Raw genomic sequence first — 16338 nt, 5'->3', positions numbered from 1 at the left:
AATAATTATATATAAAAAGTTTATTTTATTATTACAAGGACTACATTTAGAACACTTTATTGCTGTTAAATGCATCTATTTTCCTCTATACGTCAATTGTATCTGCCGTTTAAAGTGTTCAACAGGGGTTCTTTGCCATCTTTAGAGTGAAGGCTTATTTTGTAAATTAGGCCTCCAAAATGTATATAGTTATCGCATGAGTGAGAGCCATTCTGATTAGCCAAGATAAGAAACTGTCTGGTCTGACAGCTCAAAGAACCTTCACAAAAAAGCTATCAGTTGTTTTGCTAGCCAGAAAATAGATTATAGTTTTTCTTGAAGAACATGCCCTCACAGCACAGGGCATTGTTTGGTGAGGACAGGTTTATCTACATATAGCAGGTGTATATATTTTTATACACACACACAAATATATTATTATTATTCACATATAATAATAAGCCTTTATAACGCCAATACCATTTTGGTTATAATATTTAAGGCTTGAAGTATTACAGTTTCCCAAAGTTACTAGCCCAGGGGACCCTTTACTGTTTATTCAGCCAACAGACAAAAAAATAAATATTTGTTTTACTTTGCTTGAACAAGCAGGTATTCTTGGCTTGTATAAAAGCTCCTGTGTTACAAAGTTTCATTTTCACATGAAGTAAGATCTAAAGACACAGCACAGGTTTTAAAAGATTGTTCTCTACAACAGGGGTCCCCAACCCCTGGTCTGCTTATACAGACCAGTGGTGGTCTGCGGCTCTGGCCGGTGTACCCCGCTTAGGGGGGGGCGCACCGGCCAGAGCTGCGGATTATGTTCCCTGTACGGATCGCAGGCTCAGGGCGGGCTGTCTCGGGACAGTGGCGGGGAGTGGGCAGTTTCTGGCATTATGACATCACTCAGGGGGAAGTTTATTCCCCTATGAGTGACACAGGAATGTGGACCAGATGCGCGGTCTGGAGTCCGTAGATTTAGTGGCCTGCGAGCTCCAAAAGGTTGGGGACCACCACTGTTCTACAAGTAAGAAGCAAAGGAAAAAATATTCCCACACAGTCCATGCACACACATTTTGGATATTGTATGAGAAGTCACATGTATTATACAGGGGGAATATAACATAAAAGTCACTATAATCATGTATTCATTTTCTGGGGACACCTTCATGTAGACATACAACCTAGGTTTGTTCAACCTATTCTTTTGTCTCTAGTTTGTTATTTTCACAAGGGTACAAGGCAATATTGTCTACAATAGTTACTTTTCCTCCAGTAGACAGAAGGTTAGATGTGTCTCACCTGGGCTCCATCATAGCTGAATATCCCAACCACGCTAACAGGGACAGCTTTGTTCACACAACGGCCCAGAGCTTTGCGATTGAGTGCAAACACAAAAGGGACATTCTGTTCACAGGCACAGCTAATAATTGTCTGTAGAGTGTCATCCAACCCACCTGCATAAACAACATACATACAGACACAATCAGCACATTATAACTGCAACATTTGTAGACAGACACTCTCTACAAATCATTTTCATTCTCATTTAACTTTTTACTGTATGATAAAAAAAACTTTTCAGCTTGTATATGCATTTTATAGTCATTAAATAGGGAGAGATAAACCTATTCCAGTGAACATTTGAAATATTAGCCAGGGTTTTTTGGGACATTATTTTGCTTTAGTCCCTGAAAACAATTAAACAAAAAATTTAAAATATACACAAAATAAATGATCAGCTCATAATACATTATGTAAACTCTAGCAGAATGGATGGAATATCTGATAACCCAGCAATCTAAAAATTAGTGCTCTACATTCCGCTTAAAAATCCTGTTTCCAGCAAAGCCCCTGAAACACTGAGCTTGTGATAAAAACATGTAATTTACTATCCCTGTCCAACTTCGTGAGGTCTTGTGTTGTCCCACCACCAGATTTACAACAGGCAGAAAGACTTTCCTATGAACACTTTTCAGAGGAGGAACCAATATATGTGTCCAATGGTCATTAAAGGAATATTACAGAGCAAAGTATATTTGTGTTATGTCTATAAATTGGCATATTTTCCCTCCAATGGCCATTTAGATATCATGAAGTGTGGTTGGGATTCAAATTAAATGACTGCTAAGATTACAGAATAAGCCTCAGGGAGTCTACAGTTTTCAATTAGGGTCAGTATTAGAATACAGTACATTGACAGAGACAGGAACAACAATGCACAATCACGGTGCATCATTTCTTGCATGAACCACAGTTTGCAAACAGTCTGCAGTGTTCAAGCATGGCTTCCCCCATGAATTTCTACAAGGATATACTAAAACAAGGATGCTTTAGTTTATATATTGTACATACACTATACTCCTTTAAACAAACAATCTTCCACATTTATGACTTTTTACTAGTACCTTTAGACTGGATCTTTTCACAGTTGGGAGAAATAATTATGCACTTTAATTTCTTCAGTTTCAAATGTTTCAACACCTCACGTAATCCCATGACAAGGCGTCTTTTTGTCTTTGCTTTTGCTGGATCTTTAAGGTACAAACGATCTTGGAAGCGTACTAGTTCCTTAAGAAGATCTGTCACACAACTGTCCACTTCTTTACTAAGAACCTGGCTACAGTATCTAAAAAAAATCAACAATTATGTATACTGTAGTATGTACATATACAGACAAACATTTATTATTAGGATTCACCAAGCCTGAGTGAATGCAAAAACATATTTCTAATTTGTAGATTTTTCAGCTTGCACTAGGAATTGGGCAGAACATATAAAATACGTTGGACTGAAAAGAGTGTAAAAGTGTTAAGGTAGAATAGTTAGTAGTAGTAAGTATAATAAAATTGATTGAATAAAACAACATTAATTTACATGAGTGCAGTTAAAGTATTTGATCTAAAATGTCCTGTCCTAAAAGAACTCACTCTCTAAATCTTCTGCTGTGAATTTTTGGGAAGTTGGTATTCGGTTGATGAATAGGAATGACACTAGTGGCATCAGGAAGATTTGTTGAAGATTCAGTTGTAGAAGTAGAGCAACCAACATCTGATTCAATGTTTTCCTCTGAAATAAAAGAGCGGATGAATATTACAGGATACCTGGGTAAACATGGTATTGAACTGAACATGACCTAGAAGCAGCTGTGAGTGATTTGGGTATCACACTTGTCCAGCAGCTATGGATCCTGGGTTTGAATCTCACATGGGACCTTATTTTATTTCCCAAAAACAAATCAAGAATTTAGTTGGATTTCTATGTTAGGCATGTTAAGTACACAACACATGGTAAAGCATTTGATTTACCACAGCACTATGATACTAATGGTCCCTTACAAAGGAGGCATTTTTATACATGGTTATGTCAAACTAATATTAAGAAATCTTAAAATTTCTAAATAAAATTATGTGAAATAAGCCTTTTCTTTGAAAAAAAGTGGGGGATTTGTTGAATGCCATGATTTATGTTTTAGAAGCATATTATCACCAAAGGTAAGCAGATAATGTAATGTCAGATACCCATATCTTCAGGACTTGGCGAACTAAGAGGCTGTTCAGGCTCCTCCTGGGATTTTACTGTTCCCTCTGAATCATCTAAATGAGCTTCCACCACTTTCTGGGTTGCATCCTGAGACACCAAACCCTGCAGCTGTTTCCGCTGTTCTCTTTCTTTCAAAATAATCTGAAGTTGTAAAAAAGAAGAATATATTTATTACATGATGTAAAACATGGTTTAGAGACATAATGAGACTTTACTGCCTAAACAATAACCCAACATTAGGACTACCTATTGGTGTATGTCTTACTTAAAACAGGACAGGGACATAACTATTCATATTGCAAATGAGGCAGCACTGTGCAGTATGGCACTTATAAGCTTAAGGTAGACAAGAGTCACATTTCTGTGTCATCTGTATAGCCTGCACTATAACATTATTATATGACATAAAATTATATCCTGGCACTAGCAGGCTCAGCTACCATTTTCAATTAGGGTACTTGGTATAGGAGGGGCGTGCAAATATGACAAAGAGAAATCTGATAGGCAAACTGGTAATTTAGAGTAAAGTCAGACAGTACTGTGCTAATTACAGATGCTCTCAAATCTCTAACAGCTCTGTCCTGCTCTTTGATGTACTACTTGTCAATCCCACAACATGTACTCCCTACATCCAAGAAGATTGAGGAACAGGACACATCTGGGGGAAGCATGCTGAGACCAGGACTATGAATCTGAAGATCAGGCCAAACATCTGTATGATTTAAATCACAATGCAGCATAAGTGTTTATTTCACACACTCTTTGAAAGAACCATTTACCCGTTTACCTTAATTAAATATTTGTACTACAAATGTAAACAACTGAAAACCTGGATTTTATTGCATCAGGTGTCCCATGATACTAGCAAAAAAATCATCCAAAATCTCTATAAATCTTCCATGAGAAAGTATCTGAGTATTTTACTTTTTTATTGGAGATCAGATTGTAACTATTGTGCCTTTTTTAATTCATTTAAAATGTTTAAAGAAATGTTTTACTTGCATATTTATTGTACAGCACTGCATAATACATTTGCACTATATAAATACTGTTTAATTAAAATAATGATAACATTGATTATGAAGAGAAAAACTTTACCAACGTTGGTGAATACAAACCTTTTTGAGGGAAGTTGGTTTCTTGGCTTTAGGTACCTCTCGCTGCTTGCCTTTTTTGACCAGAGGAGCACTGGAATCAAGAGGATTGTGAGGTGCTTGGCCTTGCTTTGTCTGGGGGTTCTTGGTTATATTGTTGGGCTCTCTAGATAGCACAGGAACACCACCACCAACTACAATACAAACATATAATATGAAGACAAAGACACTGATTCTTGTTTCCTTTCTGAGGCACAAAATACACAATATATTAATTTAATGAACACAAGCTCAATATAAATACAATATATAACATAGATAACACTGCTTTGAATAGATAGGTAGTAAGCATGACAAGCCATAAAATTGTCTTGCCTTGTATATTAATGAACAAATACCCTACCTGAAATTGTTGCGAGGTGATGCTTTGAAAATCTTTACAGCTCATCAGATTAGTTAGTCATAAATATGAAATCTAGATTTTTTTCATTGTCTCAATTCAGTAAGCAGAGGGGGCATTAATTATGTTTAATATTAAGTGATATATTATTATAGATGTTAATATGTAATATTACCTTAATTGCTATCATAAAGGAGGCAACAAGCCTTCTTTCAATATGATGGCAGCGGAAGGTGACAGGTACTCTTTAGGGGGGTAAATCACCAACATCTCCCCAGCTAGGCTGTAGTCATCTGAATGCAGACTGCGCTCAGTTAGCAATATTCCTGACTGCACTGGCCAGGAACTGAAAGCCCTGAACCTAGAAGTGTTCAGGGAACTTGAGCTGCAGGTTCCCCTGTGAGTGATCAAACAACTATACAGCCACTCAAATCAATTTACTAAACAGTGGGGAGACTGCTGATAGGCTGTAGACCAGATTTTCCTCCACAGGAAACAGCTAAAACCAACCATGCAAAGTTATGGCCATATATATTTGCCGACAAAAGTAGGTGTGATGGTCAGGTGTCCACAAACTAAACTGTATAAAGGATATAAAAAAACAATAAAGTTCTCCGTACCAGAAAAGATGACAGGCTTAGTAGATGCTTTGGTTTTATTTACGTGTTGTTTCTGTTCCAGTGCTGTCAGCATTCCTCCCAAATCTAACTTTACAGGGGTTTTGCTCTTTTTGCCACTCCCTTTTGTCTTTGATGACTCCTGGGAGAAATAAAACAAAAACAAGATGTATTAGGTCTGTCTGTGCTTCAATGCAAAGGTCAACTACTGTTTTAAGGATAATAGCATTATTGACATTTTTATCTCAGTGGCCTTACAATCTCACATTGCCATCTGAAAACTGAAATACACCAACAATTTTGTCCATATTTATCCATATTCTTTTATATCATTAAAAATATTTCTGTGTGACTTCAAAAAAATAAAAAGATTGGCTTTTTGTTTTTTTTTCCTATTGATTTCACTTACCAGGAGCAACTATAAAACATGAGGGGATACAAGTATAGCAACAAGTCCCAATGTATGCAGGCAAGAAAACCACTAATGTGTCCCCAATCAACTCACCAAGATGGAAAGAAAAAAAAAAAGACATAAAAAAATCCTCTTTTCTATTCTAGGTTAATGAAGTACTCAGATTCATTTTGCGGATGCACTAGAGGCATTTGATGATACCTGGGTGGCAGCAAAACACTATGAGCCCGATTTACTAAAGCTCTCCGGGGATGGAGGGGATACACTTTCATCAGTGAAGCTGGGTAATCCAGCAAACCTGGATTGGAACTGGTACAGAATTCAAAACATTTTCTAGCAAATGACTTACATTCCCTTCCAGGTTTACCTGATCACCCAGCTTCATCTTTTAGGATCCTGAGCTCTAGAACACACTGATAAAAGTGTATCTTCTGCAGCCTTGAAGAGCTTTAATACATCAGGCCTGATAAAACAATCAGGACAGTTAAGGCCAAGGAATTGTTCTACAAAATATGGAGACTGCCATTCCTTTCTCTTGTTTAGAAAATGTTATTTCTCTGGATATCATCTTCATGCAATTCTTCCTGAATATGAATTTAAAGAATTTAAAGACTTTGTTTTTTTTTTTTTAATGATTCCTTTTAGTCAGTGCTAAAAGGGGCTAAACAAGGCAGCGGTCATAGTTCTTTTAGGCAAGGTTTCCCTTATGCAGCTTGTCCTCCCCTTCACAACCTGTAGAATAGTGGTGTCAATGTCAATGCCAATAAGACTTTAGAAAAGGCATGGATGGAAGGCCAGGTTGAAGCTTTGCACACCTGCAGCACATTGCACGACTTTCTACTATTCACTTTCACTTACCAATGGCTCTCGAGGTCCCCAGCTGTAACTAGAAATGCTTCTATTTTCAGGTCTTAAACCTCTTTCAGCAGGACCAGTTGAAGAAGACATCAGGTCAGGAAATTCTTCATCATCCTGTTAGAAAAAAAAAAAAAAAAGTGGAAACTAATTTGGTTATCTTACTAAAAATACAAAAAAAAAATAAAACTTAACAAAAGTTAGACCTTCTAGTCTATTGTATATAGTAGTAGTCTATTCTACTTGTATACTGCAAGTACTTAAAAACTTTTTAGTTCACACAACTGAACAGAAAAAATGTTCTTCATTTTTAGAAACCTTATTACCACTTTTATAATGACATATTTACAAAAGTGAGAACAGGTTTTGCTGCCTGGCAATTATGGTTCTAAAAATTAAGAATAGAGGTACTGTAATACAGTGGGGATCAGAAATTCTATTCACAGAGTAACTGTTCACCACTAGTTATTTAGAAATGAGCAGTATAAAGCCCACTGACTTCAATTTTGCATTTCACAATGCTATTTGGGTGGCAAAAGTTGTTTTCCATTGCTTCCCATAGTGTTATATTTTCATATAGTGCAAAGCCCCCTAAAAAGTAGCATTCACGCAGATCACCAATTTATAATTATGGTGATCAGTGCTGATAAAGAATTTAGGTCTAATGGGAAGTGTAAATAAGGCGAATTTGGCACTAATTGTATCCCTCATTCATCACAAATAATTCTAGCTGCTAAACACCAGTGTTAGGTTAAGTACGGCTGTTGTAGCTGTCTTTGTACTGAGGCTGCCTACCAAACAATAAATGGAACAATCAATAATAGAAGAGGTCCATGCTGCATAGTCACCGGAACATTTTTCTGGTCTGAAAGGTCCAATATATAAAATAAAAAATATTGTAAGCTAAATACTTTATTGTGGAACATTACAAATAGCCTGGCCAATAAGAACACAAAAAGTCATTATTTTAGACATACTTGAAATTTTGGGGGTTTCTGTATAACAGTGTTCTCATTTGTAAACTTTACACATTCAGGGTGTTCATGATTTAGACTCTGCTTATTTTTCTTCTTTTTCTTCCTCTTTTTCTTTGCAACAACTTCCTCAGCCTCTGTTTCAGTAGCTAAAGTAGGTGATGGGAACATCTAGAAAAAAGAAATTAAGTAAAGTTGAGTAGATAGAGACTCAAAGCTGAATTCCACCACTGATCTGGACAAACAATGTGGATATCAAAGGGCCAATGAATGACCCTGATCTCTGAATGAAAATCATATTGAAGATCATATAAAGTTAGGCTTTTGACAGCATTACTCATGAAATAAAAGTTTGCAAGGCATTATGGGATCCAATCTGTTGGATTTGTGTGTAAACTAAATCTGTCACATGTTGGGTCACAGAAAGAAAAACTTCTGGAGTAAGGACATAAAAATAAAGTATTTTCTCCCAAAAAAAAAAAAAAAATATGATACGATATGGATTAAATCAATACATTTTCCGGAATCTAATGACAAACACTGTAGTTTCACACACAAGATGAGAAGTAGAATTTCTACTTCTCTGTGATGTTCATTGCTTTAATCATGTGCTAGTACAATATGTGCAATTCCCAAACTTGATAATCAGGGATTGCAAATGGATTTGAAAGTGAGCAGTAATGAGTATGATTCTGACTTATTATAAAAAATAAAATAATCCAAATATTTGTATTTTATTACTTTTATTTAAGTTTCTTCTATTAAAAAGACAAATACATTTACAAAAAGAAAACAAAAAGCCATACAGTAAATTTCCTACATAAGCAATTTAAATGATTTTCATTATAAAACAACAGCCTTTATATACCGTTGATTATTATACAATTTGGTGGAATATCAATGTCTTCCCTTTTTGCTTTACCTCATAAACTTCACACCTTGTAAACTTCAGGTGCCTTAAAAAAAACAAAAAAAAACCCAGAACACTACAAGTACCAAGAGCTATTATCCTTTTATATCAATCTTTTTAACCGTGAATAATCTATTTTTCCTTATCAGTAATAAATACATAATAGAGTGTATAGCCCCCCAGTGAAAAAAATTTTCTCAATTCTGTGAATTATAATTAAGTGCCTATGTTATTATTGAGAAGTTGAACACCACCTATATAAAAAAAGTGAATATATGAAGAAGATCAACACGGGTCCTTTAGGACTAAGTAACAACAACAGAAAACTTCCCAAACTTCAATATACATCTATAAATGTGTCACATCGTCCTTAGTAAATCCGATCCAAGGCTCCCAGATGTTTTCAAATCGATTCAGAGAATTTTTAAGCAGGTTTAAGTTTATCATTTACCATGGTCCAATTCAATTTAATGAAAATAGGGTCCAAGGGTATTATATTAGTTTTCCATGCTCTGGCGAGAGTAATTCTACCACCTAAAAGAATCAATTTGATCAATTTTAACTTTGGTTTAGATAGGACCAAGCTCAATTTCCCAAATATTACAGCTTCTACAGAGCCTTGGACCTCAAAACCCAGTTCTCCCAATAAAGATGTAAACACTTCCATCCAGAAACATTTAGCTATCAGGTACTATGTACCACCTCATTAGCACTTTATATTTAGCCTCTATTAAAGCCGAATTCAGAGAGACCTTTGACAGTGAGAGGGCTATTTTGCTCCATTCCTCCATGTCCCATGTTATAACCAGATCAGATTCCCAATCAGACATATATCCGAGCTTCTATACTGGAGCAGCTAGGGCTATCTAAATGATGGAGATCTGACCTTTTGTGCTCTCAATAGAAAAGCATGACTTCTCAAATGCTGTTAATTGTAGGGGTTTTGATGCGTGTATTATATTATTATTAGCAAATGAGTACAGCTGTCTGTAGCAAAAGTATTCCTTAACTTGAATTCCTTGTTTACTACATAAAAGATCCCAAGAGACAATCCCCTGCTTATCTATTATATCTTTCAATCTCTAAAAGCCCTTTATAGTCCACCAGCCAAAAGATTCTGAGTTCAGGCCTGGAGGAAATTCTGGATTATTCCAGAGATGTGTTAGCGGGGCATGGTCTGAGGTAAGCTTAGCATGGTTGTGATATTTACCACAAATTTGGACCCAGTGATTTTTTATGTATCCACATTAATGATTCAATGGATCCACTGAAACCGTCAAGTACCTCTAGGTCTACCCATTGGGGTCAGAAACCCTGTAAAGTACTCATTGAAAAGTGCGGGTACAAAATAGTATCTGAGATTAGGGACCCCTAGACCTCCAAATTGTTTAGGAGGAAACTAGGTATTTCTCCAAATTCTACTTCTTTTACCTCCCCAAACAAAATCCAGTATTCTAGTTTGTAAGAGCGAAATCTCTTTCTGCGGCAACTGGACCGGAAGGGTACGAAACAAGTATAGTAACCTTGGCAACAAATAGCCAAGGTGGCTATTGGCCCTAACCAGGGCAGTGGTGCTTTAGACCACTGAAGATCCGCATGAATTTTCTTAAACAATGGTTTATAGTTGGCCTGGTAAAGAAGATTAAAAGATGGAGTCAGGTTAACCCCTAGATATTGCAGGGAATTAACATCCCAAATTAAATGAAATTTACTTTTTATAGTCTCCACTGTCCTTTTGGGGAATTAATATTTAGAGTTTGCCCGCATTTTATTCCCTGATGTCTTGTTTGGCCCTTATCGATTTTGCTAGAGGTTCTATTGCTAGAGCAAACAAAAGAGGGGATAGCCCTGTCTAGTACCCCTCCTAATTGCTATAGATTTTGAAAGATATCCTCCCAGCGAAAATTTTAGCCTCTGGGGTAACATAAAGAGAACTCAATAGAGAGATAAAAAAGGAACCAAATCCCATAGCTGATAACACTTCGTTCAGGTTAAGTACAGGAAAGGCTATCGAACGCCTTCTGGAGATCAATAGTTAGAAGCATTGCCTGTCTGAGGGGACCACCATCCCACTTTGAGTTCACTATTGAAATGAGGTCAATCGCTCGTCCTATCTGGTCCGGAGCTTGCCTATTCTGTATAAAACCCACCTGGTCTGGGTGAACATAGGACTCTAAAAAGGTCCCCAATCGAACTTCCAAGATTTTAGTCATAATTTCAAGATCACAGTTAATCAAAGATTTAGACATGTAATTAGATCTCCTATTAATTTTTTCCTTCTTTAAGAATTACACTAAAATATGCTCCATTTGCAAAACAAAGAGAATGTCCCTCCCTCACAAAATTAAAATACTCCACCATGTGTGGGGCTAGAGCAGACTTAAAAAATTCATTATAAGCGTAGGAAAAGCTGTCTGGGCCCGGAGAACTGCCCATCCTTAGGTGTTTAATGGTAGCCAGTTCTTCCAACGGGAACGGCTTCTCCAACATCTCCACGGGTTTAGATTTCAATTTAAGAAGATTACCTTGTGGAGAAAAGCTGATATCTCTCTTTGGGTGAGTGGTTTTGATACGCTATATAACTTCCTATAAAATTCCTCGAAGGTCTGTAGTTTTTTCAGGATTTTGTGTTACTTTACTATCTTTAAGTTTAATTTTTGGTAAGCTATGTAGTTTTGGCCTAGGATTTAACTTATTGTCTAAGACTTTTCCCGGTTTATCACTCGAGAGAAAGAGTTTATGCCTGCCCCAACCCAAAGATTTTCCACCCTGGTGGTCAAAAGTAAGTTAAGTTCCATACTTGTCGCTTCTAATTGTAACTTTGAATCAGCATGAGGGTTCTTTTTATCCATATGTGGCTGCTGCAATAGACTCTCTGTCAGGGAGGAATGTTCTGTTTGCAAGCTGGTGGGAGATGTGCACAGAGAAACATCCTGCTGATGCTCTGGCAGCTAGTGGTTCCGCAGGGCACTGCTCCATCTATAGAAGTATCTTCATAGACGGCAGCTCATGCTCCTCCCCTCACACCAGCAGATGTTGGTCCATTTTTGAGGGTTTTATCGGTGATATTACAGGCTCCTAATCCTAATATTTGTAAAATAAATCATAGATCTTATTCTTCTATTTGTACCTAAAAAATATTCAGATATGATGATTAGCATGGCCCTAGCCTCTTCACGCTGCATTCCACAGAGGTGGAGCATGTGCAGTAGTCTAGTGGACTTAAAGCTCTTGATGCCTTATCACCCGCCCCCCCCCAAACTCAACATGCTAATGAAATTATCACATAAAACCTTTATATTTTTATAATTATTTTTTTTTTTTTTATAATGCACTAAAATATTACTTAGGACTGTAATATATAAGGGTTGCAGATAACAAACCTGCATACATGACAATTACAAACAATAACACAGAAGGAGAGGACACTGCCCCATAGAGCTTACAATCTAAGTGATGGGGGGATGTAATGGTGGCTAATTAGTGAGGGGTTATGAAACAGACGAAGATGGGTAGGTAAATGTGAAAAGTCTGGGTTTTAAGAGTTTGTTTAGAGATGCAGAAGGTAAAAAGCAAACCTAATAGGTGGACAGAGGGAGTTCTAGAGAGTGGGGCAGATCTACAAAAGACTTGGGAGTCATCGTTCTTTGAAAGAATGGTGAGGGAGTCTAGGGGTGTATTTATGAACCAAATACAAACCAGCCCGGGCTAAAGCTAATGTTTTGCAAAGGGAAGCAGCAAAACATGTCATATACAGATTGTTTCAGTTGAATATAGTAGCACAGTCTAATAACATCTGTATTTGAAATGCTAGCTTACATTGATTCATGCAATTGCTTTGTAGCTCTATTTGAGATTTGTACCACTTTAAAAAAAAGACGTACCTTGTTCAAGCCCTGTGGTTTGGAATCCTTAGTACTGATAGGTGAAGCATGTAAAGGTTTTACTGAGGTAGTTGGAGGAATGATAACTTTTGGAGGTTGCTTCACTTTGCTGGCCCATGTCACTGGGCTACAAGGACTAGCAGAAGACACTTGTGGTATATCTAGGAAAAAAACATACAAATGAACAAATGCTAAAAAAAAGTATGACTAGCCATAGCCAGGCACATATTTCCAGGACATTAACAGTCTGGTAGAATATACCAGTCTTCAAACTAATCTGACCACAATACTTCACGTACACAGCAAATAGATAGTTTCATCCTATTTTTTTGCTTTAGGCCAGAAAAGGATTAGTTTATTTAGATCATCCTATTCAACAATGATGTAACAAGGAATTACATATCCAGACCGGAGATGGCAGTCCTAGAATTTGTACAGTAACCCATGATGAATGGATTTCAGTTTCCTACAGACAAATACTCAAATTCTTTTTGATGGCACTTGTTATTGGACTTCTTTGCCTAAATTAAACAGTCCAGGTTTTTATGAGTTTGTACAGAGATGCTCACCACTCAACTTTCTTAGCTTGCAGTACAGAGTCTGTGGGTTATGTGTGCCACCAGATTTCTTTACAATGTGACCACAGCCCAATGACCGAGCTGCTGCCAATCAAGTGCTCTGCCCAGCCTACTGACATTAGAAACAGGGAATATCAATGGGCATAGTAAGCTGCACATATAGACCTTTTACGAGTTAGTAGATAGAGTGGGGAAGGGTTTTGCCCCTGGTATCCAACACATGGCCCATCAGCTTTTAATGTGTAGTCCACTACGTCTACCACCTGTTGGGTATCTGTGGCAGTGGTATGCCAGGCATCTTAACACTTTATTCCAGGCACACCGCACTGAAGAGAACACTGTGCCTGTTAGGAATGGAGATCTTCTGACAGTGAAAGTCCCAGCTTGATGGGGGGAAAAAAGAGGGAACAGTCTGATGAGGTATCTGACCACTAACACGTGATGATGGGGGGCTAAATCTCAATGGCACTGCATTAGAAGTTTAAAAAAAGATTTTTTTCAAAAAAAAAAACTGCTGCATACCACTATTGGAGAAGGAAGGGGTAAAAGCACTGCCACTGACCAGAATTGTTTGGGTTAATATTACATGCATTGACATCAAGGCTGAGGGCATTGAGAAGATAAACTATTATGGAAGAACCTGGGTAATCCAGCAAACCTGTAATCAATTTCTTTAAAATCAACTGTTATTTGGCAAATGCTTTCAATTTGTGGACCAGTTCCACTCTAGGATTGCTGGATCACCCTGGTTTTCCCATGATAACCTATCTTTTCTAGTATCAGAGAGATTTAATAAATCAGGCTCAGTGTGTCCCCTTACACCAATACCAGGGGCTATTTTTGCCAATATTATTGCCAATGCTGGGGGCTATTATTGTGGCACCATTGCTAATGATGTGCTGCTACAGTGACCCCCCCCCCGGTAAACTTTGATCCTATTACCATGGATGTGGATCCTTGTGACACCACTGGTATAGGGACAAATGTCTAAGGGGGAGGGGGATTCCTCTCTTCCTGGTGTGTCTCTGCTACAGGAAGTGAAATGTAATGGTACACACATAGTAAAAACCACAAGTTTGGCTATACATATACTTTTCCATGCCCTAATATTCCAAAAAGAAAATACTTGGCTTTAGATTTAGGTGCTAATAATGACAGACATAGTACTGATCTCCTTCTCAGCAGCACTACTTGTAGCATGTTGTCAGCTCTGGACTATGTACCGAGCCCCTGAGGTATGTTGTAGAGAGTTGTACCTACCCCCAGGCTGCATGGTAGCAATGTGCTCCGCTGCAGCACTTCTTACTTCTGGTGCTGCTCCCTCAGCGACTTCCCGGTCAGAGATGTCATCTACTGCTCACGGTAACTGCAGCCTCTGACATGAGAAAAGCCACCTTAGTAAGTTTCATACTGCTCACTGCCATGACGTCTAATTAGGTCGCATTTCTTTTGCTTCGGAAATGATAGTAAACAAGGAAGAGGAATACTTCCCTATTGTCTCCGTGACAGGACACATTTTTGTGTAGACCGAGGTGTACATTGTTACTGTGAGGCTACAGAAAAATGGCCGCGGCTATCTGTCTCCATTATACGAATCTAGGGGCGGGGGGAGCAGAAGATGGTTCGTGCTCTAGTGATAAAGGCCCCACAGAGTGAGGTAATAGAGATGATGTTTGGGTTCCTAACATACATTTAGTTTTCATTTAAACATTTTTCTGTGGGACACTTGTACAGCTGCTGAAAATATAAAATAAGTGCGGTTTTAAAATAAAAAAAAGCCAGTTTTTTAGTTAGAGATTAGATCTCCTGTAAGTTTTTTTTTGTTGTTGTGCTATGTCCTATTGGGGGAGCTTTACTTCCTACATTGTGGACAAATGGCCCCCAAACTGTGGCCCTTTGCTTGCCTTTATCCTGCTCCTGGGGCTCTAATATTTTCACTGGAAGGAGGAACACTATTGGTCATTGGGGTTAGGGATTGTTCTGGAAGTTGGACAAACTTTGAAGGATGATCACTTAGCAGGAAACTGTTCACCAAAGGGACTGGCCATTCAGAAATTATTGTATGATTTGGATATTTTTCCCTCAGAAAGTAATAAACATGTTTTGTGGAGTGGTCACTGAGGAGTGAATGCTCATACCCTGGAGTCTGATAAATAAGGTGTTGTTGTGCATACTTTAAGACTGGATACTGAGGAGTTAAAGCTTTACTCCTGGGTGATATAAAAAGTGAAAAATTGCAGTTATGTATTTATTAAGGCTATGCTCAGATTGGGGACAAGAACAGCTCCTGGCATCTAGCACCTTGCCAGCTGGTGGTACTGAACTGCTCACTGCCATTCTTTTATGGGTGAATCTTGATTTAACTCGTAATACCTTTCCTGAACCTATATATTCTGAAGAACGACAACCGCATTACGACGACGATGTTTAGAAAAGACACTGCTGGAAACACCATTCTGCATCCATCCCAACTCACATCCCAACTCCTTCATTAAAAGCACACTGTACAGTCAATATTTAAGATGAAAAAGAAACTGCTCTACACATCTTGATTATCTGAAAGAAAGAAAAGGCACTTCAATACAGACTCCTTAAAAGGGGAGATTCAAAAAATAAAAATAAAAAAAGCAAGTGGCAACACAAACTAGAGAACAACTACTCTTCAAGACCAATCCAGATATCAAGGAAGACGCAGCACAAAGCAGAATCATCACTAATCTCAACTCTGAACACAATCAGCTTCGCAGAATTTGCCAAAAGCATTGGCACATTTTCAGTGATGACCCCTCACTCCCTAAATTCATAGGCAATAAACCCCTTTTTGTCTTTAGAAAGGCACCCTCTCTCAAGGACCAGTTGGTGCGCAGTCACTTCAACTCTACCCCACCATCGACGAGCATAAAGGGCACTTTTAAATGTGGCCATTGTGCCCAATGTAGTTGGATCCAGGAAGCCTTGTGCACTATACTTCCCAATGGCTCAGAACACGGCCCCAACCACTACATCAGGTGTACAACACAAGGAGTCAACTATTTGATATCCTGCAAATGTGGCTCGTATTATGTGGGAAAGACCAAAAGGGCATTTAAAAA

At 37.9% G+C, this 16338-nt stretch overlaps 1 protein-coding gene across 1 annotated transcript in view; it reads right to left on the bottom strand.

The window, feature by feature from the left end:
- The window catches only part of SECISBP2 (SECIS binding protein 2), a 19244-nt gene extending 4535 nt beyond the window's left edge, over positions 1-14709 (bottom strand). The window contains exons 1-10 of the mRNA XM_072415039.1: positions 14507-14709; positions 12669-12829; positions 7878-8045; positions 6904-7017; positions 5637-5775; positions 4641-4810; positions 3501-3663; positions 2910-3048; positions 2388-2608; positions 1282-1436 (exon numbers count right to left, since the gene is read on the bottom strand). Coding sequence (XP_072271140.1) covers positions 1282-1436; positions 2388-2608; positions 2910-3048; positions 3501-3663; positions 4641-4810; positions 5637-5775; positions 6904-7017; positions 7878-8045; positions 12669-12829; positions 14507-14519 — 1443 coding nt within the window. The 5' untranslated portion in view covers positions 14520-14709. The remainder of the gene's footprint in view (positions 1-1281; positions 1437-2387; positions 2609-2909; positions 3049-3500; positions 3664-4640; positions 4811-5636; positions 5776-6903; positions 7018-7877; positions 8046-12668; positions 12830-14506) is intronic.
- Between the last annotated feature and the right edge of the window lie 1629 nt (positions 14710-16338).

Source organism: Pyxicephalus adspersus, chromosome 6, assembly GCF_032062135.1.
Source record: "Pyxicephalus adspersus chromosome 6, UCB_Pads_2.0, whole genome shotgun sequence".
Classification (NCBI taxonomy): Eukaryota; Metazoa; Chordata; class Amphibia; order Anura; family Pyxicephalidae; genus Pyxicephalus; species Pyxicephalus adspersus.
This window is presented reverse-complemented; position numbering and strand designations above follow the sequence as displayed.